Below are 27,907 nucleotides of genomic sequence, written 5' to 3' on the forward strand. Positions count from 1 at the left end.
AATCCTTGGAGGAACAGATTCCAGTAGGGTTCTGACAAATAAGGGCCAACCTTAGGACCAAACTATACGTATGTTACACAAATACTAAAAGAGCTGCACTGGCTGTGCATTAGCTACTGAGCCATGTTTTGCTTTTGATACATAAAGCACTAAATGACTTGGGATCAGGCTGCCTAGCCAGCCATCTTCCAGCTGACCCCTGGGATCTATTTAGGAGGTACCAATAGTCATTTGAATGTTGCCAAGTAGTGGTGTGCAAACTGGCCTTTTCAATGGTATTTTATTTTTTCATGTGTTTTAATGTACAGTTTAACATGAACCACTTAGGGATTTTAGTATATCACATGGTATAAAATACTGCTTATGTATTTTGCTATATTATATAGTATAGAAATATCTTAAATAAATAACCTGGTAAAATGTGTATCATCTTGGTTTATCTGGGCACCAAGTTTTAAGAAAGATGCAGAAAAATTAGAAAGGGTCCAGAGGACAACAAAAATTATTCAGGGTTTGGAAACACTGCCCTATGAGGAAAGACTGAGACAACTGGGCATGTCTAGTCTTAAGAAGAGAAGACTGGTGGGAGACATGCTATTCCTATATAAGTACCTCAAAGTCTGTCACAAAGAAGGAGGTCAAGTTCGCGTCTCACTGATACCAGAGTGTAGGTCACAAATAATCAATTGAAGTTGCAACAACTCAGATTCAGGCTAGATATCAGGAAAAGTTTCCTCGCTGTCAGAGCAATATGACAGTGGAACCAGTTGCCTAGAATGGCTGTGGGCTCCCCTACACTAGAAACATTCAGAAAAAAACTGGACAACCATCTGAGTGAGATGATATAAATTGGTGTCCTACACCAGCAGGAGGTTGGACCCAGTGGCCTTCATGGCACCTTCCTACTCTACTATTCTGTGATCTTAAATGATAGATATTTTTAAAGCCTTGAAGAGAGGAACTTGCAAACACTAATTTCCTATCCCTGAATATGATCTGATTGCAGCCACCTTAATCTTACTATTCTGACATGTCTTCCTGTAGAGTGTGAGAGGAGAAAAACCTGAACTAAAACATACCTTTCATGAGATAACGAAGTTTGTTTTTTAACAAGTTAGACTATTGTTTTCTGTGAACTCTTGTTCTCATACCATGTCCTGAAAGTTTCTAGGAAATATGTGCTAAGGCAAGTGGTAGGTGTCTTATTCAGGTTTGTATCTTGGGTACCTCACTGAGAGTTTGTGCTGTATTTCCTACTAGGTAAACTTCTGTGTTTTAATTTTTGGTGGTCCTGCTACTATACTACTGTATAGACCAGGGGTCCTCCACCAGGGGGCCAGTTGAAAGCTGCTGGTGCTGGGTGTGGGCTGGAAAGGTGGTAGCGGTGGTGCATGCGGGCGTGCTTAGGTGGGAGCAGGGCGCCTCGCTGCGAGACAAGGTGAGGTGAGGCATGGGTGGGCGTGCGCAGCGAGGGAAGCGAGGCGCGGCGGGCATGTGCTGCAAGGCAGGTGCACGAGGCTGTGGCTTGCTCGCTTGGAGATTGTTTGCTCTGAGGGAGCAAACTGCTGCCTCCCTGCGCTCAGGGCGAGGTGGGCAGCGGCGGACAAACGCTCGGTCCAAATGGGCATGGCAGGCCGGATCCGGCCCTCAGGCCGTAGTTTGAGGACTCATGGTATAGACCAGGGGTTGGCAACCCGCGGCTCCAGAGCCGCACGTGGCTCTTGAACCCCTCTGCTGCGGCTCCGTCGTTCAAAACATGCACCGGCACAGCCGCTGATCTGCTCGAAGCTCCACTCAGGAACATAGTTAAGTAAATCGGCTAGTTAAGTAAATTGCTACATTCCTTTGCTAAACAAGCTTCCTGGCAGGCTCTCATGTTACCCAAACTGGAGAAACACTGCTGAAAAGATTCTCTTTGTCCCAATGTAATCTCCTTCATCTGAATGTTAAAAGCTGCACTTGGGACCTGTCACAATTCGCAGCACTTGACTGTTTATCTGCTAATCAGTCACTAAACACACCTATATCTCCAGCGGATCTGCCCCAATTTACTGAGCTCGCCCCACCAAACGTTTAATGATACGTGGGTAGATTCATTGGCTTTTACTGCTGACAGACTTACTGGGTTTGTTGTTTAATGCATGCAGCCCTTTAGCACTGACTTTGACTCTTCAGGAAGCTGTTCTCCTATTCAAAATATATGAAAGGAGTCCTACTAGTTTATAATATAAGATTAAAGATAACAGTTTTTAGTGACTGAACAAGAGCTGCAGCTAAATCATAATGAAGGTGTACATGGCATTAAGGTAAAAAACGATATATGCAGTGTTATCTTCATTTTAGATGTCAAAAGAGTTTTGCAGCTCCCAGTGTTTTCTTTTGTGTGGGAGATGGGTCCAAATAGCTCTTTGAGTGTTAAAAGGTGCCGACCCCTGGTATAGACATACTGCTATTAGGTTTTTGTTTGGTGAGCTGAAATATGGAAGCCTGTGCATTGAATCTTTTCATTCAGCTGTTTGAAAGGAATAATCTTCTTGTCTATAAATTGTCAAGAATCCCTTGACAAATTTAGAATAGCTTGAAATATTAAAGAGAAATTAGAAGATTGTATAGAGTATTTATGACTTTTAAAATCTGAAAATAAAAAGTTAAACCACTGTGTTTTGTTTTTATTTCCCTTGATAGGATGTTGGTCTGGAAGAGTATAATGAAAAGAATTTCTATGAATGTGAGGAGGAGCAGCAAGAAAAAAATCAGAGAGTGAACAAACCCTATTCCATGGATCCAGACCACAGATTGCTGATACGAAATACAAAGCCGTTACTACAAAGCCGGAATGCTGCTGTATGGCTAATTCCATTCATAAAATACCTTTTTAAAAAAAGGTTGTATTTTTAAATTAGGCAATAGGGTACAATCTAGAGCTAAGGGTAGTAGAGGAAGGTAAAATCAGTTTCTGCTGTCCCCCTTATGCTCACTTATCTCTACATATAACCCGCTGAACAGAGTACTCTAGTATATCCAGTTTTAACCTTTGGATATAAAATGCTGTAAAATTAGGTGTATTCGCTTTTAATATGAAAATATAAATACCTGTCCCTCACTATTTTGATAGAGTTTATTGAAACAGACAAATTTTCAGACAGATGTTTTTACATGCCAGTAGTATATGAAAAAGGACAAAGAATATAAAAATAGTGTAATTGTAAAGTGTACATATGTAAAATATTATTTTCCCAGGAATTATCCCAGCAATTTTGGTTTCACTTTGTTCTACAGTCTGCATTTTAAAAAAAACCTTTGTATTGCTGCTAAACTTTATTCCGGTTTTTGTTTTATAGTATAGAATTAGCTATTTAAAGATTTATACTGTATTGTAAATTGTTGTGAACTACTCAGAAAGCTTTGGCTATTTGGTGGTTTAATATGGAATAAATAAATACCAGCAAACAACTATCAATCCACTAAACCACAATACTAACTAACAATATTGTTTTTATAAATCACATTATGTTTTGGTGTTTATAATTATGATTGCCCCTTCTGACTTGCTCTGTTTCTATGTTTCTATATGGTTTGTTTCACTAATTTTTATTTATACTTTGGGAACTTTTTGTTAGCTATAGATGAGAGATGCATTAGCCATGTAAGAACTTGATTGTGACTATACTATTTGAGGCTTTTAATTAACCCCCTTGAGTCAGGGTCTTGAACCTATTTGGATGTATGGGCATATTTGACAAACTACTGTGGGCAGCACAACCAAATTTCTAATCAGTGGGATTTCCACTTTGGATCTTAGGTTTTATCTTGTTTACCAAGAACTTTTGTGTGTATCAGATACTGCAAGATCTCTTTAATAAGGGATTGCCTAGTTCAGCTAGTTGCTAGTGGTGCAGTACAGCTGATGCCTCTTTTGAACAGATGTTTTGGCAATGTCCAGTAGCTGCTTTTCAGGAGGAGGTCATTGCACAGATAAATTCTGTAATGGAACAGTCTTGTTATATACACTTTAAAAAAAATTCGCTCCATAGAAATTAACAAATGGAAGCAGAAATGGAATGGAAAGTTATATGTATTTTATGCAAAAATCATGTATACGTATTTTAAAAACTAAGTAATTTCTTAAATACGTTTCCCTGTTGCTCATAGACACAGTTTTGGAATCCTTTGTTAATAGCACTGGAAGTGCCCAAAGGGAAACCCTGTCTTAAGCAGGAACAACTTTAATTGCTTCTTAACTGTTAAACTTCCCAGAAGGAATATTTTATTTTATTTGAAACATTTGTATCCCATCCTTCCACACAAGCGGTCAGGATGGCTTACATGGTATAAAATTACAATAATACAGTAATAAAACCACAATTATTAAAAACCTCTAAAATTGAACATTATAAACTAAAAAATAAGGGAAAATAAAATAGGAAATGCAAATGTGAAAAGAGAAAACAAAATCTTAAAACGTCTAAAAACCTTGATTATTAAAATGATGGTTGAATAAAAAGGTCTTTACCTTTATGTATAACATCGGCACCAGGCGGACCTCTCTAGAGAGTGCATTCCATAGTCTGGGCACCACTGCAGAGAATGCTCTCCTCCAGGTAGACACCCTCCGTACTTCCTTCAAGGAGGATTCCCAGAGCAACCCTCCAGGAATAGAATAATGTTACAAATAGATATAATTAAAAATAAGTCTATTAATCACTTATTCAATTTTGCTCTCTTTATTATGGATTGGATTAGTATTACTTGACACTATCCTACTTTTTCTTGTCTGTTTAACTAACTTCAAAAATCACTTTAATGATACATGAGCTTTTGGACACTGAAGCTTATACAATCCATCCTAAATAGCAAGGAAGATCTGTATGCACAATTGATATGTATGCAGATACAAATCTGAATAGGTACATCAATATCATGATGTACCTGGGACCAAACTGAACTTACTGCATGTTGCTTTTGATGCAGATGGAGACACGCATCTTCATCTGCATGAAACACCACTATCAAGTTTGGTGTGAACCAGAGAAGTGTTATAATGTTGTAAGCTCTGCATACAGTTTTTCTTGCTGTAGTAAGTAAAACAGGCTTATTGCTGAGTTTAGATTGTAAAATAAATTTCATAGACATTAAGAGCCTTGCATCTTTTTCAGTATACCTTGCCCCCATAAAATCGTACTCGTTTACTAAATCTTGAATTTTGATAGTTAGAACTTGAATCTAGCATTTATTTGCATTTGCTTTATCCTCTCTTAAGAATATAATTCCTTTGAGGAAAGAAAATAACTTCTGATGTCTTGAGTGCCTTCCTTTGCTTCAGGGAATGTTAGAAATTAATGTTTTCTATAGATGACTATGTTCATACTGTTTTGAAGTATTGCACAATCAGCAAGTTCAGTGAAAGTGGGTGGCTGTCATTTGTTTTTTTCCAGGTGGTGATGGCTGTTGCACAGCTTTATTGGCATGTGGCACCTAAATCTGAAGTTGGTATTGTTGCCAAATCTTTAGTACGTTTACTTCGCAGTAACAGGTAAATTAAGTATACCATTTCTAATACCGCTAACTGTTTTTCCAAGGGGTGTGGGTATGCAGTTATGAAAATTAAAACTATATACTGTGGAGACAAACTGAAATGTATGAAAACAGTTTTTAGTTTTATAGGAAAAGTAATTTAGGTATTCAATAATTGTATAGGAATGTGATCAGTATTTCAAAGTGTGAATAAATAATAGTGTTGATAGTATTCACTGAGTTCAGTTATATGAAACTTGCGCTGCAATCCAGTTCCCTCTGCCCTAGTTGCACTCAAAGCCTTTCATTCATCCAATGCATGATGTTGCACCTTGTACTCTGCTTGTCATCTAGATAGCCATTTTCACTGTTACAGACAAATCCATGTGTGGGGGGAGGGAATGATCATAGAATCATAGAATGGTAGAATTGGAAGGGGCCATGAAGGTCATTGGGTCCAACCCCCTAGTGTTGCAAGACACCAAGTTACAATGCCCCACTCAGATGGCTGTCCAGTTTCTTTTTGAATGTCCCTAGTTTGGGAGAGCCCACCACCTCTCTAGACAGCTGGTTCCACTGTCATATTGCTCTGACAGGAAGCTTTCCCTGATGTCCAGCCTGAATCTGGGTTGCTGCACCTTGAATTGATTATTCCGTGTCCTACACTCTGGCATCAGCAAGAAGAGATCTTGACTTTTCATGGCAGGCTTTGAGGTACTTATAGAGGGATGTCATGTCCCCCCTCAGTCTTCGAAGGCATAAGCCACTGACCCTATCCTCATTCCTGCCCTATATCCCAGCACATCTTGTTCTTCAGGGCCAAGTTACGTCCTCAGAGAGACAGCTCTTTCTGTGCTGACTATGAAGGGATTGGGGAATCATAATTTTGAGTCCCAGATTTCAGGTATACAGTGTTGTTATACCATATACTCCGACATGGTGCAACCACATGATAAAAGCAGGATTTGGAGACTTGGAGTACAGGATTTGTGCATATTCTTTAATCATTCCTGCCACCATTCTCCCAGGCAAATTTTCTGCTCTTTCCTGCTCCCTTTACCCTGTAACCTATACAGAAATAAAATGAGAACTTAAGTGGTCCTTGTAAACTCATTTTTGGCATATGGGTTTAATTAGTAATCTGAAAGTTTAGCTTAGGAGAGCCCAGTTTGCCTGAACATGGATCCAGTTAGTACTTTAAGTTATGAGACTTGGATGTTTCATTATGGATTTTGACTAATAATAAAATTCACTGCTAGTACTAGCAACCAAACACTTACATTCATTTCTGCCATTGTTTATAAATAAAAACTATGTAAATAATTTTGTATATTCTAGCCCTTTGTATATTCTATCCAATTTTTTCCCATTGCATGCTTCTTACTGAGAGATACTTAAGAAAGATACATATTAACTATCAACATTTATTTCTAGGGAGGTACAATATATTGTACTCCAGAATACAGCGACCATGTCGATCCAGTGCAAGGTTTGGCATATTGAATATATTTAATTATAATATTAAATATTTATACTATTTAATCTCAGTACAATTACTAATACCAATTTATGCTTCTATCTTTTCCTCCACAGGGCATGTTTGAGCCTTACTTGAAAAGTTTCTATGTTAGGTCAACTGATCCAACTATGATCAAGACATTAAAGGTATCTTTGCTTCATGTAAAATTATCATTGTTGGATGAAAACATGTATTCCTTCAGTGTTGGCATTGGCAATACTGGTTTGCTAATATTAAAAAGAACAAAGCAGTCAATGTTCCAAATATCTGGTTCTGAGCATCAACATGAAGAAGATACTTCTGTTGTGTACAGTTTAAGTCAGTTGTAGACAACCTGGTTTTGGACTCCAACTCTCAGAAGCTCCAGCCATCATAGTCGGTGATTATGGGATTTGATAGTCCAAAACATCTGGAAGGTACTAGGTAGCTTACTCTTACTTTAAACTCTGACAGCATGGTTTTCTGCAAATCTGTTCAGTGAGGACACATAATTTCTTATGGTTAAAATCAAAAGGGAGAAGCTTCAAAGGGATTCCTCCAAGCTTGGAGAATGAGCATCAAAATGGCAAATGTAATTCAATATAAGCCAGTGTAGAGTAATGCATGTTGGGACAAAAAAATCCTAACTTCAAGTATATACTGATGAGATCTGAACTGCCACAACTGACCAAAATGGGAATCTTGGGGTACTAGTCAACAGCTCGCTAAAAATGTCTGCCTGGTGTGCAGCTGCTGTGAAGAAGGCAAACTTCATGCTAGGCATAATTAGGAACAAAATAGAAATTAGAATAAAAATTAAATCTTTCTTCACTTACACAAGTGTTTGCTGTGACCATATTTGGAATATTATATTCAGTTCTTTTCACCTTATCTGAAAAAGGATATTATTGGGTTAGGAAAAGTACAGAGAAGAGCAACAAAAGTGTTAGGGGGCTGGAGAAGCTCTTGTAAAAGGATTATTTTTAAATGCAGAGTCCTAATGGAAATTATAATAACTATTAGTTTGAATGACTTTATCTGTGGTTCTGTCAAAGGATAGAAATATGAGATGCACAAATGTTATCTTTCATGTTGGAATTGGAAGATAAGAATGATGGTACAGGAATTAAAATAGCAGGTGGGAAAAGAAGAACTTTAGGGACTGTGGTTTTAGACAAGCCTGCATTTATATTAGATTTCCACATTGCAAATACAGATGTTGAAAATTCAGCTTATAATGGAGTGTCCTGAGAGAGACTGCTCTGAATTATATTTATAAAAGTATACCTTTAGCATTTATGGTTGCAAAATTGTTGACTGATTTTGGCTGGTCTTCCTGACTAAACAAAATTTTACTTTCTTCAGGTGCTCTCCTCCCAGGGGCAAGGTCTTGCCCTTAACATATGCTGTATATCTGAGATGTCGCATGAAATCAGGGGAACAATTCCAGGTTTAATTTTGGAGATAGGGATGAAGGAGGCAAAAACTAAGTTGCCGTTGACTAGCAGTTTGGAGTTGGAGTGTGGGGTCCATGGATGGCAGAAGCTCTGCTCTAGACTCGGAGGCAAGCTGGCATTTCTGAAGTGAAACTGGGAGGCAGAAGTGCTTTGGCTCACTATGATGTGTGGAAATATCCTTGTTGTTTATCTTATTCAGTATGACTTGATGCACTCACTCTGGAAGGCCCAGTGAGTGTATGAAATGCTGACATTGAACACATCTAGTAAAATATCAAACAAGAGAATTTCTTACGATCAAAACAGGTACTGCAGTGAGGGAGAGAAGGAGTAAAGATGAGAAGGCTTCCGTTAAAAAACAAAAGAGTTAAACTTTCTTGGTGAAGTACAAGTATATACTTTCTTAGGTTAAGTGCATTTGAAATGAAGATTCTTCATTAGAGGCACTTGGTAATACATTCTTTATTGCAAATACCTTCTGCCTATTAAACTAAATGTTTCTTGTGCATCTTGAAAGTTTTCTCTTTTGTTGATTCGATTTGTGCGAGTAGATTATGGCGGACTCTAGTCCATGAGCGTTTATATACCACAATTAATTTGCTAGTCTTTAAGGGGCCCAATGCTCTTATTATCTTATTAGTTAATAAGGTAACACTTAATATTAGTTAATAAGTAATAGTTAATAATATTAGTTAATAAGATAACACTCTTATTAGTTTCAGAGTTTCCACTGTAGCGTAAAGCATCACTTTCATTAGCAAAAGACAATATCCATATGCAGAAAGAAACTTCAAGTCCAGTGCATACTATATGGTGCAGTGTAGACATATTGCTTTATTTTCTAGGTCTTCTGGCAGATTTAGGAATAGTTTGAAAATATCCATGTATGACCAGCTTCAGTGAACACGGGCTGTAAGTCATAGGATGTGCTAGTTCTTACAATCTGTATACATTTTAGGATGTACACATTGGACAACATGTTTTGAATACTAATTCCTGACAGCAATTCTATGTTCCATTAGCTTCTAGAGGGCTATAGGATTATTCAGATTTCCAGACATGAAGCTGGAAAACAGCTGGAAAATGGCTGGAAAACAGCTACAACCCTGGATCTAGGGATCTGCACTCAGATCCCCCCTGTTATTCACAGTCCACATAGAAGAACCGCTCCAGCCACCTTGGAAAAGGGGTTTAGGGTGCCAAGGAATGGAGAATACTGGCTAGATGAGTAGGTTATCCTAGCAGTGCTTCAGCCTTCTTCCCTTCTCTTCTGAAGAGCCACAGTTAGATGACTAAAATTGGGAGGACCATTGAGGCAGGCTTTAACAAACCCCTCCCAAGCTGCAATAGAATGGCTGTAATACTCCAGTTCAGAGGACTGCAGATATTCCATTTAATTATGTCCTTAGTCTTGGAGACTGTTCTTTTCAACTTGTTGAAGGTCTATGGTACTTGATGCTTTACTTTGATTTTCTGAGGGCTTTGTTAGGTTTAAAGTGATCATTGTGAATGTTTTACACTGTGTTTTTTTACATTGCATATATATATATGGGCTATTCCTAAAAAGCTTACGTTCTTTTCCAGCTTGATATCTTAACTAATTTAGCAAATGAAGCCAACATATCAACCCTTCTCAGAGAATTTCAGGTTTGCCATTTATTTATTTATTCATTAATTCATTCATTTATTTATGCATGCATGCATGAAACATCATCTGAGATGTACGCTGGGGTCAATTTCAGATGGTCCTTCTTAGAAAAAGCAGCAATTTTTAACAGGTTTGAAGTTTGGATTCATAGATCACGCAATATTATTTGTTTTTAGAGTAGATCGGCTTGATTCTGCTACAAATTGTAGATTGGCCAAACTTATGGAATATTGCTTTCAGAATACCAGAAAGGGATTATCTTGCTTGTAGTGATTTTTCTGTATTAACACACTGCTGTTGATCTAAGGTAATTAGTTTCAGAGCATATTAATATCTACCACGCATGTGCATCTGTTCCAAAGACAAGCCAGGTTTTCCTCAGATATAGTAATTGTTTTAGTGTCTCTGATTCAGTGTATTCATCCATGGATAAGAGACAGATTCTGTTCCTTAAGTGAACAGAAATATTTGTGAAAATAATTTGCAAAACACACTGTTCTTTAACTTGCACTAACTGCCCTCACTGAGTTACTTCCTTTACTTAATATCTATAGAGAGAAACTCCCTCCTGGCACTGGTTAATAAAAGCTAATATGTTACCCTATTTCTGAATTAGGTTACTCTTACCTATTAATTTATTAATTCAAAAGATTGTGTATAGTTTCAAAAGGGCGTTATGCCTCTGTTAAACTAATGTGGCCAATAAGTTGACAACAGCAATTCCTGTTTTCTTCAGACCTATGTGAAAAGCCAAGATAAACAATTTGCTGCAGCTACAATTCAGGCGATAGGCAGATGTGCAACCAACATCTCAGAAGTGACTGACACATGCCTTAACGGCCTGGTATGTTTGCTGTCCAACAGGGATGGTAAGTTAATTGTTCTATTTTGTGTTTGAGTGACTGATCTGTTATATTCTCTGGTGGTATTTCCCAGACTGCAGTGGATTAAACAGTATATTGAATTGTGGTGTGTGTTCTGGACAAATGGTAGCATTTGTCTATACTTCCTTTTTTGTAGCTCTTTACAGTGATTTCCATTTAAAAATAAATATTAGTATGGGTAAATGTCAGTGGATAGTTAATACTGATAACTGAAATTTCTCAGAAGGTTAGCATTGAAATTCATGGAATGCTGTGTTTTTACTGAAAACAGTGATTTTTTCCCCTTACTTGCATTTAAGTAGCTGTACTGCAGAGGGTGCTACAAGCAGGGAAATGTGGGGGTTTTACGTGTGTAAGTAGCTAAATAAGAGTGCATATCAAACAGTTTGTCAGCGGTAAATCTATGCATATTTATAATTTATTTTCCTCTGAATTATTATAAAAATAGAGGAAATTACAGACACTAATAAAACTTTGAGGTGCAAATATCGTGAAAGCCAATGCTACACAAATCTTACAAAAAAACATTTCAGTGGTTCAAATCCTGCAGAAGGAAAAATGTGGTAAATGTGTCGTTTCAATCAGATGTCTAGTTAATGTTTTATTGTTATTTTAACCTTCAGTTAATACTTTTTATGTTCAAATGCCATTGATAAATTCAGTTGGATTGACAGGTTCTTCCATTTGCCACTTTTCCTCTGCAGCTCCATTGCACTCATGGCTCTGGAACCCAGGTTCTGGGAAAAGCAACTTAAGATTTGCAGAAGGAAAGTAAAAGCAAGCGCTTTGATTTAGTATCCTTCTCTCAAGCAAATATTTGCTTTCTGATTCCACATTGAAAAGAATAGGGGATACTGCAACAGAAGATATAACAGAATAGCCCCTGATAGGTCATCTGGATAGATGAGTGATAGTGCGGTTCTCTCAGAAGAACTGCAGTGCCTGGAAATAATGTTACATTTTTGACTATGCTTCATATCTCTGTATGTAGGATTGAATTAAGCTTCTCCAAAACTGAGAATCACCTCTACCCACTCCACTAGCATTTTCATGAGTACAGCATATGACTGATTTCCAAAGATTGTTCCCAACCCTATTAGTTGAGGTTATAAATATTTTCTATTAGCTACTGATAAAAAGTTAAATGTAAGCTAAGAAAAATTGGAATGGTGAATTATGGAAATGGGTAAAACAATTACTTACAAAGGGAAATGAAAATATATATTATAACTACATGGGGTATTTTAAAAATACATTAGTAAGGAAATAAACAATTCCTTAAGTGATTTCCAAAACGGTCTGTATGCATATTACTTCAGAGTAAAATATTTGGCTTTACTAGTTGCATACATTATGAAATTCTTCTACAATTCTCATTTTGCTGATCAAGTCCAAATTAACCACAGGTTTTAAAAAATTATGTCTAAATTCCAAACCAAAGGTAGATAGTTAATGTCTTTCAGATGTTCTGGACTATAATTACCATAAATCCTAAAGATTGGCCTTCCTGGTTTGGACTGATGGGAGTTATAGTTTAAAACATCTGGAGTATACCAGCTTGCTTACCCTTGCTCTAAAACACAGTTCAATTTATATATTGTTTAGGGAATATAGACAACTTCAAAAACTGCTGTCCAGGCTAAAATTTTATGCATATCTATATGGGGGTAAACCCCATTTAAAGGAATGGGGCTTACTTTTGAGTAAGATGTAGAATTTCACAGGCACGCTTTATCTAGGACAATGAACATATTATACTTTATTTTAATTAGTGATTCATTACATAGCTTTCAACAATATTTTATTAATTTATATTTTTAGGACTATTGTTTTTTCTTTCAAATAAATACATATGTTTTAGATACACTGAAATACTAAGCATCATTTATTTTTTATGACACAAGTGTCAAAATGTGAGAATAAGTTGATTTTGCCGATTTTAATTTTCTGGCTTAAGACATTGCACTACAAAACTGAAGGACTAATGGAAGAGTTCTGTAGTATAAAGACTAGACAAAAACACAGGACGGCAATCCTGTGCATAGCTTACTTAGTTGGAAGCTCCATTCAGCTCAGTTATTTTTAATCTCTAAATGCTTAGGTTCAACTAGTAAATTGTATTTTTTTCAGTAGGTCTTCTTCAGCCTACTAAAATGCAATATTTCACTTTTAATTAAGCCCTGTTCAGTTGAAGGGTGGGATTAAAGTGGGTAGGCGTTTAGAGGCATGTTAGTTGCTGTCACCCCATGCCTCCAGGATTTCTGGCTGCACCCCATTCAGTTCAGACCTTGCCATGTTGAATAGGTAAGATTTGAAAGGGAGTTCTACTTGCATTTGTTGCAGCATGAGTAGAATTCTCTGCATGATCACAGATCCTGCCTTATCAAGGTTCTGAATTACATGGAGAGTTCTACTCGCATTCAAGACATTATGAACAGAACTCCCTTTCATAACTTGCTTTATTCACCATGGCAAGGTCTGAACAAAGGAAAGCAGGACCACTGCACCTGGAGACCTGGAGTTGGGGCCAGTGAGCATGGGCTCATGTGTTTAAGTGAATTCTTGAATGGTGCTGTCTTTTATATAAGTGCTACCATTTAACTGGTAGGCTGAAGAAGGAATTCCATTAATGCAAATATATATTTTCATTTTTGTCAGTGACTGCAAGGATTACATACCTAAGGAGATTATCAAACTCTTATCTCTGTTTACCCAGTTTTGTTTTTAATTGAACTCCCCCCCCCCCCAGGTCCAACTGATTAGCACAGATAAAATACTGAATGGGCATTCTCCTATCTTGCCTCCACACTGTTTGAATTTGAGCTTATTTATCCAAACAATAGTAAACATTGAAAGCCTCATTATCTCCTCATTCACTCAAAAGGAAGGAAGAATTATTGCCATAATTACTCCAGTGAGTAGTTTTATAGAAGCCTGGTTAATAGTAACAAGGATCAAGTAAAATGCCTTGCATTTTCTATTATAGGGATTACAATAGTACACTATTGTATGATTGGTTTAAACCTTGGGCAGGTTACCCTTTTCTTTTCAGCTTAATACCTGCATAAAAATCCATGCAGTTTATTTACATGATATTATAAATGTCATGTAGTGGCATAGCTAACCATGGCTTTTTTTATAAAAGCAGCTTAATTTCATCCTTGTAGACTGATATATAGTAGAAATCTTCAACTATGAAGGCATGTGGTATTATCCCATGTAGGTGCATGTGCTGACAGTTTAGCTTGGTGATGGCCCTCTCCCTCTCCCTGTGTGTGTTAGGTGCCATCAATTCATGTCTGACATATGGCAACCCTATGATTGAAAGCCCTCCATTATGTCTCCTCCTGAACTCTGTTCAAGGCTGTGGCTTCCTTTTTGGATTTAGTTCATCTCATATTTGGTCTTCCCTTTCATTTTCTGCCTTCAGCTTTCCTTAACATGATTGCCTTCTGTGTCTGATGTGTCTGAACTTAAAACATCCTCAATTTTGTCATTTTTGCTCCTAGGAAAAGTTGCGGCTTGACCCATTTGTTTGTCTTTCTGTTGGTTTAGGGTATTTGCAAAGTTTTCCCCCAGCACCTTGTTTAGTGATGGCTAGCCTGATCAAATTTAGAATGCTTGTTGTTATGGAATTTAAGTAATTTATTACATAACATCAGTATAAATTGCTGAACCACCACCCTACTTAGGATAGTCATTCAGGTATCTTGGAACATCAGTATCCTTTAATAATTTATAAGCTTATTTTTAGAACTGGGGTAAAGGATGTTAAACAATTAGATACTAAATCATGGATAACAGTTTCTAGAACATTGCCAACCCAAATCAATATGATTTATTTTTGCAACTTGCAGGTCAATGCCAAGCTTTTATTATGGGTTTACCATTGCATGTTTAAGCATTTTGTATTATCATGCCTTTGAATATATAGGAGGAAATTCAAGTATTAAAACTGAATATAAAATAAGAACAAATCATTTCTTTGAGGATGGAATATAAAGGTTTTCAGGAACTAACTTCTTGCACCTTTATGGCTCCCTGATTTTGCTTGAGGAGATGTGTCTTAACATTTGAACACTAATGTCTGACGCTAACTGATATTGGACTGGTTTGAAGGCACATTCGCTTCTTCTAACACATGGCTCACTTTCCAGATTCTATCAATAATCTACAGTCAAGCCATGAACCTGGACACTCCAAGTTGTTTCTGGATTAGCAACCCAGAGTTAATTCAACAGGAAATCATGGTTTACTCTAGGTTGGGTCGGCAACCTGTGGCTCCGGAGCCGCACATGGCTCTTGAATCCCTCTGCTGCAGCTCTGTCGCTCAAAACACGCTGAAGCTCCACTCAGGAACACAGCGCTAGCTAGTTAAGTAAATGAGCTAGTTAAGTAAATCGCTACATTCCTTTGCTAAACAAGCTTCCTGGCAGGCTCTCATGTTACACAAACTGGAGAAACACTGCTGAAAAGATTCTCTTTGTCCCAATGTAATCTCCTTCATCTGAATGTTAAAAGCTGCACTTGGGACCTGTCACAATTCACAGCACTTGACTGTTTATCTGCTAATCAGTCACTAAACACACCTATATCTCTGGCACAGCCAGCCACCCGATCTGCGGTTCCACCCTGATTTACTGATCGAAGAAAAGTTTCTGAAGAAAACCAAATGTTTAATGATACGTGGGTAGATTCATTTGCTTTTACTGCTGACGAACTTATCGGGTTTTCTGTTTAATGCATGCAGCCCTATAGCACTGACTTTGACTCTTCAGGAAGCTGTTCTCCTATTCAAAATATATGAAAGGAGCCCTACTAGTTTATAATATAAGATTAAAAATAACAGTTTTTAGTGACTGAACAAGAGCTGCAGCTAAATCATAATGAAGGTGTACATGGCATTAAGGTAAAAAACGATATATGCAGTGTTATCTTCATTTTAGATGTCAAAAGGGTTTTGCGGCTCCCAGTGTTTTCTTTTGTGTGGGAGATGGGTTCAAATGGCTCTTTGAGTGTTAAAGGTTGCCGACCCCTGCTCTAGGTATTCAACTCTGAACAACCCAGAGTGTCCATTATGCTAATAAGCTATGAAATGTCTTAATAATATCTTACTTTTAGTAAATTGAATGTGATGCATGACACAAAACTTATGGCAACATAATGCTTTATTTTTGTCTTTACTAGAAATAGTAGTTGCTGAAAGTGTAGTTGTCATTAAGAAACTGCTGCAAACACAGCCAGCACACCATGGTGAAATAATTAAACGTATGGCCAAGCTCTTGGACAGTATTACTGTGAGTATTTATATGATTCTACATTTTAGATGCTGAAATAATTTGGGGAAATCTAAACTTGAAAGAGAAATACTAGGATACACAGTATGGGGACAAAATAAGTTTTGGCTACATTTGTGGATAGATAGTAAAACAAAGTTTAGTATCACCAAGGAGTTTTACTTTAGTCTTGTTTACATTAAACAACTTACAAAATGAATGACTATGTATTCATGTAAACTTAAGTCACAGTTAATTCAGGCTGTAGTCATTTGTAGGACTTTCAGTCCTGCTTTATCATGTTGAAACAAGATTTCGGGTTATATTGCAATAGAGTGGCATAGAAGTGACATAAGAAATCTTGTGGACAAAACATGACGTAGTAGGATGATTCAGATCTTTAGGTTCTGAGTCTGGGTCCTGGTATGAAGAATTACAATGTGTACCCAAACGTATCAGGTTTACTCCTTTTTATCACTACATCTCCTAGCTAAAATATGAATCATATTGTATGTTTTGTAGGACAAACATTAAATCTTGTTTGCTACTTACATAAGATGCCTGTTTCCTTCACTGAAAAACATCTAAATAAAATGGAATGTACTTTAGTGGTGTATACTATGAGCAATTGAAACACAGAAGCTTTCAAAACAGACTCATTTCAAACAACAAAATCTTTCTACATGTCTGTCTTTAACTGCTTTGAAAAACTGAGGTTTCATTACACTGTTTTTTTGCAGAAAGTAATGGGTTCAAAAACCGCTTTCTTACACAAAGGTTTGAAAAGTGCACTTAACCACTCTTACAAGCTATCCAGAATATAAAATATCACAATGACATTTCCAATTCTGTTTGGCCATTGAGAACAATGCAAAGTAGAGGGTATATAATGAATGTATTATTTCCTGTGTTCTTGTAAATTCAAGATCATTACTTATACAAAACCAGAAAAGCCAATGAAGGCCTCAGCACCGTGTCATGTCTCCTTAGCTGTGTGTGGATATTTAAAATATGAAAAGTGTACAAAGAACTGGGAAACAAAGGATTATCTCAGTTTTGCTTCTACAAAGAATTCTGGCTAGAGACACTCCACTGATGGGCATGTGTCTTTTGCTGATTTCCTTGTCCTTCTGCAGCTGCTTGTGTCTTCTGAATGTCTGTTTCAAAATCCCTCTACAGCATATTTTCAGAGGTGCGAAGAAGCTACATGCCCCCTGCCCTGTTACTCCTGTATGTGCATAAGCACATGCAAGATGCAGTGACCTCCAGCAGATGCTGGAGCTAAATAGGTTTGGCACCTGTTTTTCTTTTTATTACAGTTATTATTATTATTTTCATTGTCCATTTATATCTTGCCTTTTTTCCTCTTGCAAGGAGCTTGAAAAGTCAGTTTGGCCCAGAAATGCACTTGCATCCAGTGCCCCTGGCAATGGGGTGATATAATAGGATCTGATTGTTTGGCCCTGATGAGAATTTGAGGAGCCAATATGTGTACCACTGGAAGTTTCTGAATTATCTTCCAAGTCAGCCCCACATAGAGCTCTTTACAGTTACATTTTGAATGTGACTAGGCAATGTGTAATAGTCTAACTCCACTTTCCCTAGATAGTGTTGTGGCTGTTATATCAACAGCACTCTTGGCTACTGCTGCTGCTTGTTTTTCTGCAGTCACATGAATTCAGAAGGACCCCCAAGCTATCAATGTGGTGCCTAAGGAGGGGTGTAACTCAGCCCAATAACAGATGAAATTGTTCATTTAGATTGAAGAATTTCCCATCTAAAGTATGTTAATCTTGTCTGGATTAAGCTTCAGATTGTTCACCTTCTTCCATTCTAAAACTGTTTCCAACCACCTTCTCAGGATTTTTGCACCTTTCCTTGAAGTGATTGGTGGCAATGCTAAATACTGTTGCATAGGACTCTTAGGACTGACTTTCAAGTAAGTTAGTTAAACTTACATACCACTGAAATCAATGGGACCTAAGTTCAGCTAACCACAGTGCAACCCTGTATGTCTGCTCAAAAGTAAGCCCTATTTAGTTCAGTAAGTCTTGTTTTCAGGTCTTATGGCTAAGACTGTGACCTCTTCCTCTTGAACTAATCTTTACTATTTACATACCAACTATTTAGCTTAGGCCGAATGAAAAGGAAGACCTGTAAGGAGGTGTTATTTTCTTACTTGTTACAAGAGAGCCATATATATTGATGTGAATATGCAGTTGTGTGGTTCACAAGCTCTCCTCTGGTTCTATAAATGGAGCCTGCGAAGAGCGTATCTTTAGAACATTTTAGAGCTTTTGCTTCTTCCCATTTCTAGAAACTTGTGTCATATGCATTGTACTGTATTTTATTCGTGTACATAGTCCCATTGTATTTCATACTTTTAACTGTTTCGATGGTATTTTAGTAATCTTTCCAGAGAACATTGGTCATTGGGCAGAAAAGAGATGTAATAAATAAATGTGCAACATGTGGTAGAACTGTAACACTTAAATACATGTATATTATATGTCTTAGCATAATTTATTTAGATGTATTTTCAATATTTTTCAGGCAACATAGGCATCAATATTGAAAATTCAGTGTAACACTCAATTACTATTCTTTAGCCCAATTTAAAAATGATAGCTTGGGAGTAAGGTCTTAATGCAGCGTAACCTTTGGAACATTAGAAATAACCCCTTTCCTAGTGTATACTAATGATACTCAGTCTTACCATATCTCATTTAACAAATGTACTCAAGCATTTAAAACTCAGCATAATAGATGAACAGTGCATCTTTTTGGTTTGTCACTGTTTTAAACCTGTTTTAAAGTTTTAAATACTGTTGCAGTATTGCAGTTGTTATATTTAGAATTAGACTAATAATCAGTTTTTCTGTAAGATTTTGTCATAGTGGGGGAGGGTCCCTTTGGCAGTCATTCAGGGGAATATAACAAGGTCTTTTTCTGTGCAGTCGTATGACGTATGGATACCATTTGGAGCCATGTGTATAGTAGCCGGGCATGTTCACTTAATGCATCATATGAAGTGAGGTAGTCCTTGCTTTCTGGAGTGAGAAGCTCTGATTATTAATAGTCAAACAGAAAATCTTCATGAGGCCAGAGGCTCTGTGAGTACTGAACAGCTCAGATTTAGTGACATTGTGGACAGAATCAATTAATATTTGGTTCTGTGAATCCTTAGAGAAATAGAAGCTAATACTAATACTAATTCTTATTAGTAGTGGTGGGCCAACCCTAACCTTACAGAAATTTTAATTTGCTTATTGAGTTAGGAAATCCCCCATCTAATCTTGGATGAAAATTCTCCATTATTCTGAAATCGTCTGTATATACAAATAGTTGTGAATGAACAGCAAGAGAGTACATATTCAGAACTGTAGTATGGCATCAAGCTATACATCATAACATCCCCTCTGATTCTCTTCATATACCCTACTGTTTGTACTACAGTTAGCATGGAGCTGGTATGAGCTGCACTGTTTGCAGCTCTTGAAGAGGCACTTCCATCTGCAATATCTTCTTGCCCAGCAGCTGCCCTGCTCCTCTTTCAGCTTCCTCTCCCTTATTTTCTTTTTCAAGTACCCCTCACAGTGCCTCCCACTAGCACCCATATCTAAAGTAAACTATGTTTACCAAACAAGGAAAAAATGTGCAATACTGAAGAGAAATGGCTTTGTTGACTTGCTGGATACAGAGAGGAAGCAAAACCATGACAGAAAAAAGGAATGTTGAACAAGGGGTAGATACAAATCTTCATGACTGTTCCTTTGGTTTTCAAAAATAAAATATTTTACTAAAGGGTTAAGTGGCATCATTCCACTTGTGTTGGAAACAGGACATTTACATTTTCCTCAGTAAAGGATTAAACAAACATTGGGATATGTGTAGAAATGACAGTTTAGAATCTTTAGCCATGCAAACTGGATGGACAGTCTTAATCTTAGTTTTAATAACAAGAATGTCTAAGTTCAGTATTACTAATAGGGATTACTAACATAACAGATTCTACAAATGCTCCACCTAATTTTGAGTTTTGGCAGCATTCCCACTTAGTAGACTTTAGTAGACATCAAGTCATTGTATCCATATGTGTTCATTTTTCCTTAACATCAAGGGGTGTTTTTGTTGGATTTCTTCAGTAGAGTTACTGATGTTTCTCAGTGGTCAGTTTTCCATGATTGGGGAAGGGAAAAAAACCCTGTGATGAGTTCTTTTCCCTGCCACATTCATGCATGCCAGTCATATGCCACCTCATTTCTATAACTGCTTGTGCCAGGTACAGATTTGCCATATTGTCTGAACCTAGTAAGGGTGGTGGTAGGGGCGGTTTACAAAATTGCCATGGAATCATACAAGAAGCCATGGTTTTCAGGATATATTGGAAGTCACCCCTGTGACTCAGCTTGCTGGGTTTGGATGATAGGGCAATTTATGTACAGCATGGGTAACTAAGGAAATGTGGCTGCACACAAGCAGCATATGTGAGACAGGAAAAAGAAGGCACCATGTGGACCTGAGCAGCATGTGCTAGCAGAGCCGGACATGTTTTTCTCCTTCCTGGCTCGGTGGCTGACAGATGTCATAATGAGATTAAACTCGATTCTGATCCTGTCTTCAGAGGTTAGGGTATCAATCTTTTTCTAAGTAATCTTATTTAATCCCTTTTAAAAAGTGAAAAAGCATACCCTACAGCATTTAGTTGAAAATGTATCATGACATATGCAACTTGAAATGCATTCTAATTACAAGGTTCTATATTTCAAGGGATTTGTGTTTCTTTCTATTCAGATAGACCATATCTTTACATAGACAGTATCTCTGTACTGATTAGTATACTAATTCATGGTGGAAAGGTGGAACATGTGTGAGATTCTTGAAAACAACTGTTTCTGGTCCTTCCCAGGTAGTTACTAGACTTCAGATAGTTTCTTCCTTTCACATTTATGTTTAGCATAGAAGAGATCACAGCATTCTCTCTAATAATATTGCCTAATTGTTTTAGCACATCAGGTTCCCTGATCTGAACCTTGATGCTAGTCTTAGATGTAACAACAGTTTGTGGCTTAAACAACTCACAACAGATAACACAACAATACAATATAGGTTTTCTTTGAGAGTTGGTCATGGTTAACAACCCATAGTTAACCCATAAATCTGGATTTAAATTATTGTGAACCCTTGGTTGCTATTCACATGTGAAAAAGGTCATAGCACAGTTCAGCATTTCTCAGCTGATCTGAATTATCACACAAGACATGATGCTGTCAAAGGTTTGCAGGACCAGATCACCTGGAAGGTTATGGATCAAACTCAGAACTTTAAATTGTGTCTGTCAGACTACAAGAAAATAGTACAGGCTTCAAAAATGACCAACATGAGGGCACCACATGCGGAAGACAACACTCTGCTTCAGAGGTAAAGGCAGAGAAACCAACTCCAAGCCTTCTGGAAAGAGTGGAACCCAGAAGGTGTGCTAAAACTGAGGGAAGGGGCTTCCCTTTGAGAAAAAGTCTACTCATATGTAGGAGACTTGTTCACAAGGAGGACCTTTTCAGCTGCCATCACAGCTGAAGCTTGGGTGTGGCTCTGACAGCCTATGTAGAAAACCAGCAATGTAAAACTGAGAGTTGCTGGAAATAACACTAATCCATTTTTCTTGCCTTGACTGATTTTTGGCATGGACTGAACTATGAGGCTACTATCACACAACTCATGGTCACCATGGTTCACATTTTTTAAAACCATGATATACTTGATAGGTAATTAAGTGGTGTCTACTTTATCATGGTTTCATCCTCCCTGCTCAGTCTCCTCACTGTTAGCATGTATCCCATCAACCACTCTGCCTGAAATTCAATCCCAGGATGCATCACACCCTGCCTGTGTCACCTCCCCTTGTGTTGCTGTTATGTACAGGTTTTATCTGTTCATTTTATTTGTGTGGCAAGGTAATTCATCAAGATAACCCTGACTTCTGTCGCACAACCATGGAACTCTTTCCAAAAGATGTTGAACAGAACCTATCATGCAGATATAATTGGATATTTCTATTTAGGCTAGCATTTGGTGACCAAAAGCTAAGCTGTTTCTAATAAGCCTGTTTTTTAAAAAAAAATATTAGAAATATTTTCTGAGTTACTGTCATTGAGGATAATACAGGATATTAATACAAGTCATAATGGGATCACTGAACCAAAGGAGTGCATTAATTATAAGTCTTTTATGTAACATTATTGAGTCACACATACAAAGTAGTTTAACAATAGCCAAGATCCAAAGACTACATATATATTATATGCAGTTGCCACTATTTCCAGAGGACTCCCTGGTAGTTTCATACCTTAAAGAATTTGCTGACCACAATATTTAATATGTCTCTAAAAACAGCCCTTGTACCAGAGGATTGGGGAATAGCCAATGTAACACCATTTTTAAAAAAGGATTCCGGGATCTGGGAAATTATAGGCCTGTTAACTTACCATCTCTTCTGGGTAAACTGCTTGAAACATAATTAAAGACAGAATCAGGAAGCACATAGAGGGACATGTTCTGATGAGAAAAACTCAGCATGGCTTCCACAAGGGGGGAACTCTTGTCCCACTAACCTATTGGAGTTCTTTGAGAGTCTCAAGCAGCATCTATACATGGGTGATTTGCTGCCTTGATCTGTGAACCTGGTCACTGACTCTCTCATCTAACTGTTTTAATTATTTAACTTCTAAGTGCTTGGACACCTTTTAAGGAAAAGGTTACTACTGATAGGCTAGGACCTCTTGGAAATAGAAGGCTTCTTTAAATGGAACACTTAAATGCTTAGGTCTCTTACTTGTGCCTCCTGCTACCTCCAGGTATGCATTTGGTAGGTATTTACTTACATACCATTAGAGAAGCAAGCATACTTCTCAAATGTATTTCCTAACTGCATCAACTGTTTCAACTCATGTTTTGCTTAAGGTCCCTGTGGCAAGGGCCAGCATTCTTTGGCTTACAGGAGAATACTGTGAACGAGTTCCAAAGATAGCCCCTGATGTTCTAAGAAAAATGGCCAAGAGCTTCACTGTAGAAGATGACCTTGTAAAACTGCAAATTTTAAATCTTGGAGCAAAATTATACTTAACCAACTCAAAACAGGTAAGACTGAAGAAAAACCACCAATCTGTTTAGTCCTGTTGTGATTTAAAATGAAGCATCACTGTGTTTTGAAGTTAGTCATAATTCTTTGCTTTTTTCTCCTCTGAATGTTCCTTAGCTCAAAAATTATTCAAATACCCAAAGTTTATTAAGAAAATGACCAAAAAAAGAAAAGGGGAATCCAAAATTGTGACTAAAGTCTGAAAGAAATACTTACTAGGAAAGAGTGCACACCTATATGGTGTCTAAAACTACATATGTGCAATGTACAGTGAATAAATATACAATGAATGGATACAACTCAATCCATAAAAATATGGTACTAAAACTTGAATGCCACTGCTTTACATGGGGATGTAGTAGAGAAGATACTTATCTGACATGAAGACTTTTGGAACGGTAGTTGGTACAAAGATGGTAGTTTGTTTCTTTTTGGCAATCCTTGTTTGGAATGTCAATGCCAATATAGGGTAGTGCTTAGAATGTTGGACTAAAACTTGGGAGATTCAGGCTGTAGTCCCCACTCAGCCATTAAGTTCCCTGAGTGATGCTGGATGAGCAATGAATTCCCTACATAACCTACCTCACAGGGTTGTTGCTGTGAGGATAACATGAAGAAAAGAACCTTGTAAGCTGCCTTGGATTCCTTGCATGAAGAGAAAAAGTGGGGTATAAATGTAATGCAATAATAATCAAAAACTGATGCTGAGAGCTAAGTCTTGAAGGCTATGCCTCATGCACCAAGCTTTGTTTAGGATAGCTTCACTGCTCCTATCATGTTGGAAGACAGGAAGTATATCTAATTCCCTTGCTTGACTTGAAGAACCTGGTAGGAATTACAACAGAAATTATGAGATTTCAAATTGGCAGATGTCAGCCATTCCTTCAAAAGAAGTAACTTGAAAGGGGCACCAAGACTGTGGCATGATGGAAAGCTATAGACTTCCTATCATTTTTGGCATTTCTGTAGACAAGGAGTGGGCTGAGCTCTAAGATCAATACATAGTCCTAACAAGCACAGGGAAACAATCCTGAGGGGAATCCTATTCTCTGATACAGAGGAATTTGAGAGGACAATCTAGAATTCTGGTGATGAATCTGAGATACTAGTTGTCACCTTAAGGAGTGTTCCAAAACCTGTTTGTGTGTATACATATAATTGCATGTACACTCTTCAAATGATCAAAATTTAACATATGTATTTCTTTTGGTTGTCTTGTTTAAAATAAATATACATTATTTTAAAATGATATCTCTGTGTTACATTTAGATAATTTGAAATAGCAATGTTTTATATCAGGGTGAGCAACTTGTATCCTTCCAGGTATTTTGTATCCGTACAGTTTCCAGCAGTGCTAGCCAACAAAGACAATGGTGAGGGATGATGTGAACTGTAGGCCTGGAGGAATGTTGTCCATGGGGTCACGATGGGTCAGACACGACTTCGTGACTAACAACAACAAACCAGTCATCTGTGCCATTCACATATATGGGCTCTGTGCCTGGTTGGAGCCTCAATTCAGGAAGCTCTCATAGCTGAGATAGATGAGAAACTTTTGGTGGGAACCCCTGCCCCATCTACTAAACACAGATTCCTTCTTATCCCTCTCAGTACTGCTAAGACCAAGCATCTTAACCACTACGCTGCACACTGGCTCTCTGTTCATGAATAGCAGATGTAAAAAAAGTAAATAACGTAAGTTCTTTGCACTCTGCAGCAAGAAGCCTTCAACATAGCTGCCATGAGACTCTTTGAGCGCTGTGAAATGGAACCCAGACAACCTTAAACTTCACAACCCAACAATAAACAATGGGTTCTCTTCCTGGGTTGTTGAATCATAAACTATTGTGCAGTGTTTGCAAATATAGCAAGAACCCACAGGTCAACAACTCATTATTCTTTGGCATGGCCTCTGTGCATCATTCATATGGGGTGCTGTGCTTGCGCAGTGCCTTTGGCTGGAGATTGCAAGCTAATGGTTTTTGGCGGGAAAGCTCCGCTCCCCCTCCCACATAGCCTATAAAGAGCGGAGCATCCGCCATTTTGTTCAGTCTTTGTGACCACCATTCGCTGTGCCTTGTGCCGCTTTCGCTCTTGCTCTGACCATTGCTCGTCTAGCTTGTTCTCGATTGTTCTCTCCCAGTTGTTATAGCCCTGTTAGTTTTTATAGTTCTTATAGTTCTTGTTAGTTTTTCATAGTTCTCTATCGTTCTACGTTCTCTTCAATCTTCTATAAAAACAAAACAAAAAACCAAAAATATATTCTTACCCTCTGTACTATCTCCTATTTTTTCCTTTCTTGCAATGGTGCAGCAAGCAGCTTTCCACAAATGCGCAGAATACGGGTCTAAGATGTCTCCAACCGACCCGCATGACCTATGCCTCCTCTGCTTCGGGGAGGGGCATAGGACTGACAAATGGTCTCACTGCCTGGCCTTCTCTAAATAGGCCAGGAAAAACATAAATTTGTTGAATTATAAACCATTGTGCAGTGTTTGCAAATATAGCAAGAACCCACAGGTCAACAACTCAGGATTCAGGGTTTTATCATATGCAGTAGCTCTGGCAAGGACAAGTAAACTTGGTGGGTTTCAGTAACTATTTCAGCAATCTGTAGTTGGTGTTTCTGTGTTGGAAAGCACTGAAATTCCCAACTTGCCTCAGTATTCTATAATCTCTAGCAGACACAGTCTTATAGAACTGGCCCCATTTAAGTACAGTTTGGTAGTTAAAGCAGATCACTCAAAACAACCTTATAAAATTATCCATTTGTAGAACAGTATCTTAATAAAGTACTGCATATTAAAACTACAAGGATCTTTCATAACTATTAGATAATTTCAAAGAAATATTGTCCAATTATACTGGATAGTGTTTAACATTCTGTAGGCATAATTATGGAGTAGCAAGAGAATAGAACTACTGTATTTCATAGCAAAGTTCATACAAGTAGATTGTACCTTTTCAATATAAATTTTGTTGATAAAGAATATGCTTATACATCAGTTTAATTGTGTGTTGGAATGTTGTTGTCTTAAGATTTTTCAGCACAAATATTATTTGTAGCTTTTCTCAACCTAAAGTAATATCATTATTTGCCTGTTTTGCTTTTAAAGGATGCAGTGTTTTCATCTTTGCATGTATGGCATTTTTGTAGACATTTACTGAACAGGATATAAAATGTATTCAGCAGGCTATTTTTATGTTTCCAATTTTCTGCTTGCAAAAATTTAAATTTACTGTGCATTGAGTAATTTTAATAATTAATATTCCTACGCATCAAATTAGAGAATCTGGTTATGCTGTAAAAATCTGTGATAATATAACTTGCTTTTGCGTATATAAATAAATGACCAATATTACCAGAAGCTTTAAGCTGTGAGGGGTAAAATAGAAGAAGTCTTTTATCCTGGTTTTTAGAGGGCATCAGCAGCTTGCTTTTATGAAAAAGTAACAGCTAAATGCACTGCAAATAATTTGCAGTAATCCAGTTCAGTGATTCATGTGTCTGCTTTAATGGGTCATAATTCAGAGTAAAGTAACTGAGTGCAGTCAGAGTGCAGACACTGCTTATGCCAGGGACAGTATCTCTTCATAAAACACACCTCAGCAGAAGCAGTTTGCCAGCCTCCTAATACCCTCTGATGTTTTGATGTCCTGCATATTTTTCCGATTAAGTTTTGAGTGCCATGTTTTTAGTTGTATTTCCACATTCATTATTCTCACGCAGGCCCTTCAGCGGATTTGCCATATATGATTATTTTTTTAATGATGCCTTTCTTTCCACTTCAGCAGTTTAATAATCTAGCACATGGCTGCTTCTCAGTACTCAGCATTCACCTCCCCAATTCAGAAGAGGACATGTGCTTTGGCTTCAAAATTCCATTTACTGCTTTAGAAATGCATATTCCCTATGGAACAACATTTGTTTGACATAACCATTCATTTTTATTACCTCTTTAAATATGTTTATCCAGAGTTATCAATAATCATAAATAACTTGTATTCTCTTCTTGTTCTGTTTTTCACAGACAAAATTGCTTACCCAGTACATATTAAATCTCGGCAAGTATGATCAAAGCTACGACATCAGAGACCGTACAAGATTTATTAGGCAGCTCATTGTTCCAAACGAAAAGAGTGGAGCTTTAAGCAAATATGCCAAAAAAATATTTCTGGCCCAGAAGCCTGCCCCAATGCTTGAGTCTCCTTTTAAAGGTATGTCACTTACTGTATTTCTACCAAATCTTAATTAAGGATATGCATATCTATAGTCTGTATATTTAAGTTACCAAAACTTATATTGCCAATTGGTCAACTTAAGAATTCATATATGAGTGATAAGCTTCTCTGTTTTTAGTCTTTTGAGACTGAGTGATCAATACTACATGTTATTTTCTCTTTTGATATTTACGTATAAGTCTGGTGATCAGCAATGAAGTAAAAGCTCTGCTTGTGCATATAGTATGATTTTGTTTGAATAATAACCTAC

The 27,907-nt window shown here is 37.4% G+C and overlaps 1 protein-coding gene across 7 annotated transcripts in view; it reads left to right on the forward strand.

Moving 5' to 3' along the window:
* The window catches only part of AP3B1 (adaptor related protein complex 3 subunit beta 1), a 167,849-nt gene that overhangs the window by 54,331 nt on the left and 85,611 nt on the right, over positions 1-27,907 (forward strand). For all 7 annotated transcript variants that reach the window (XM_044446339.1, XM_044446337.1, XM_044446338.1 and 4 more), the window contains exons 8-16: positions 2,686-2,844; positions 5,436-5,533; positions 6,949-7,003; positions 7,108-7,179; positions 10,054-10,116; positions 10,854-10,986; positions 16,189-16,298; positions 23,238-23,414; positions 27,447-27,633. In XM_044446339.1, coding sequence (XP_044302274.1) covers positions 2,686-2,844; positions 5,436-5,533; positions 6,949-7,003; positions 7,108-7,179; positions 10,054-10,116; positions 10,854-10,986; positions 16,189-16,298; positions 23,238-23,414; positions 27,447-27,633 — 1,054 coding nt within the window. The remainder of the gene's footprint in view (positions 1-2,685; positions 2,845-5,435; positions 5,534-6,948; positions 7,004-7,107; positions 7,180-10,053; positions 10,117-10,853; positions 10,987-16,188; positions 16,299-23,237; positions 23,415-27,446; positions 27,634-27,907) is intronic.

Source organism: Varanus komodoensis, unplaced genomic scaffold (genome assembly GCF_004798865.1).
Source record: "Varanus komodoensis strain SLA01 unplaced genomic scaffold, ASM479886v1 scaffold5, whole genome shotgun sequence".
In the NCBI taxonomy this organism is placed as follows: Eukaryota; Metazoa; Chordata; class Lepidosauria; order Squamata; family Varanidae; genus Varanus; species Varanus komodoensis.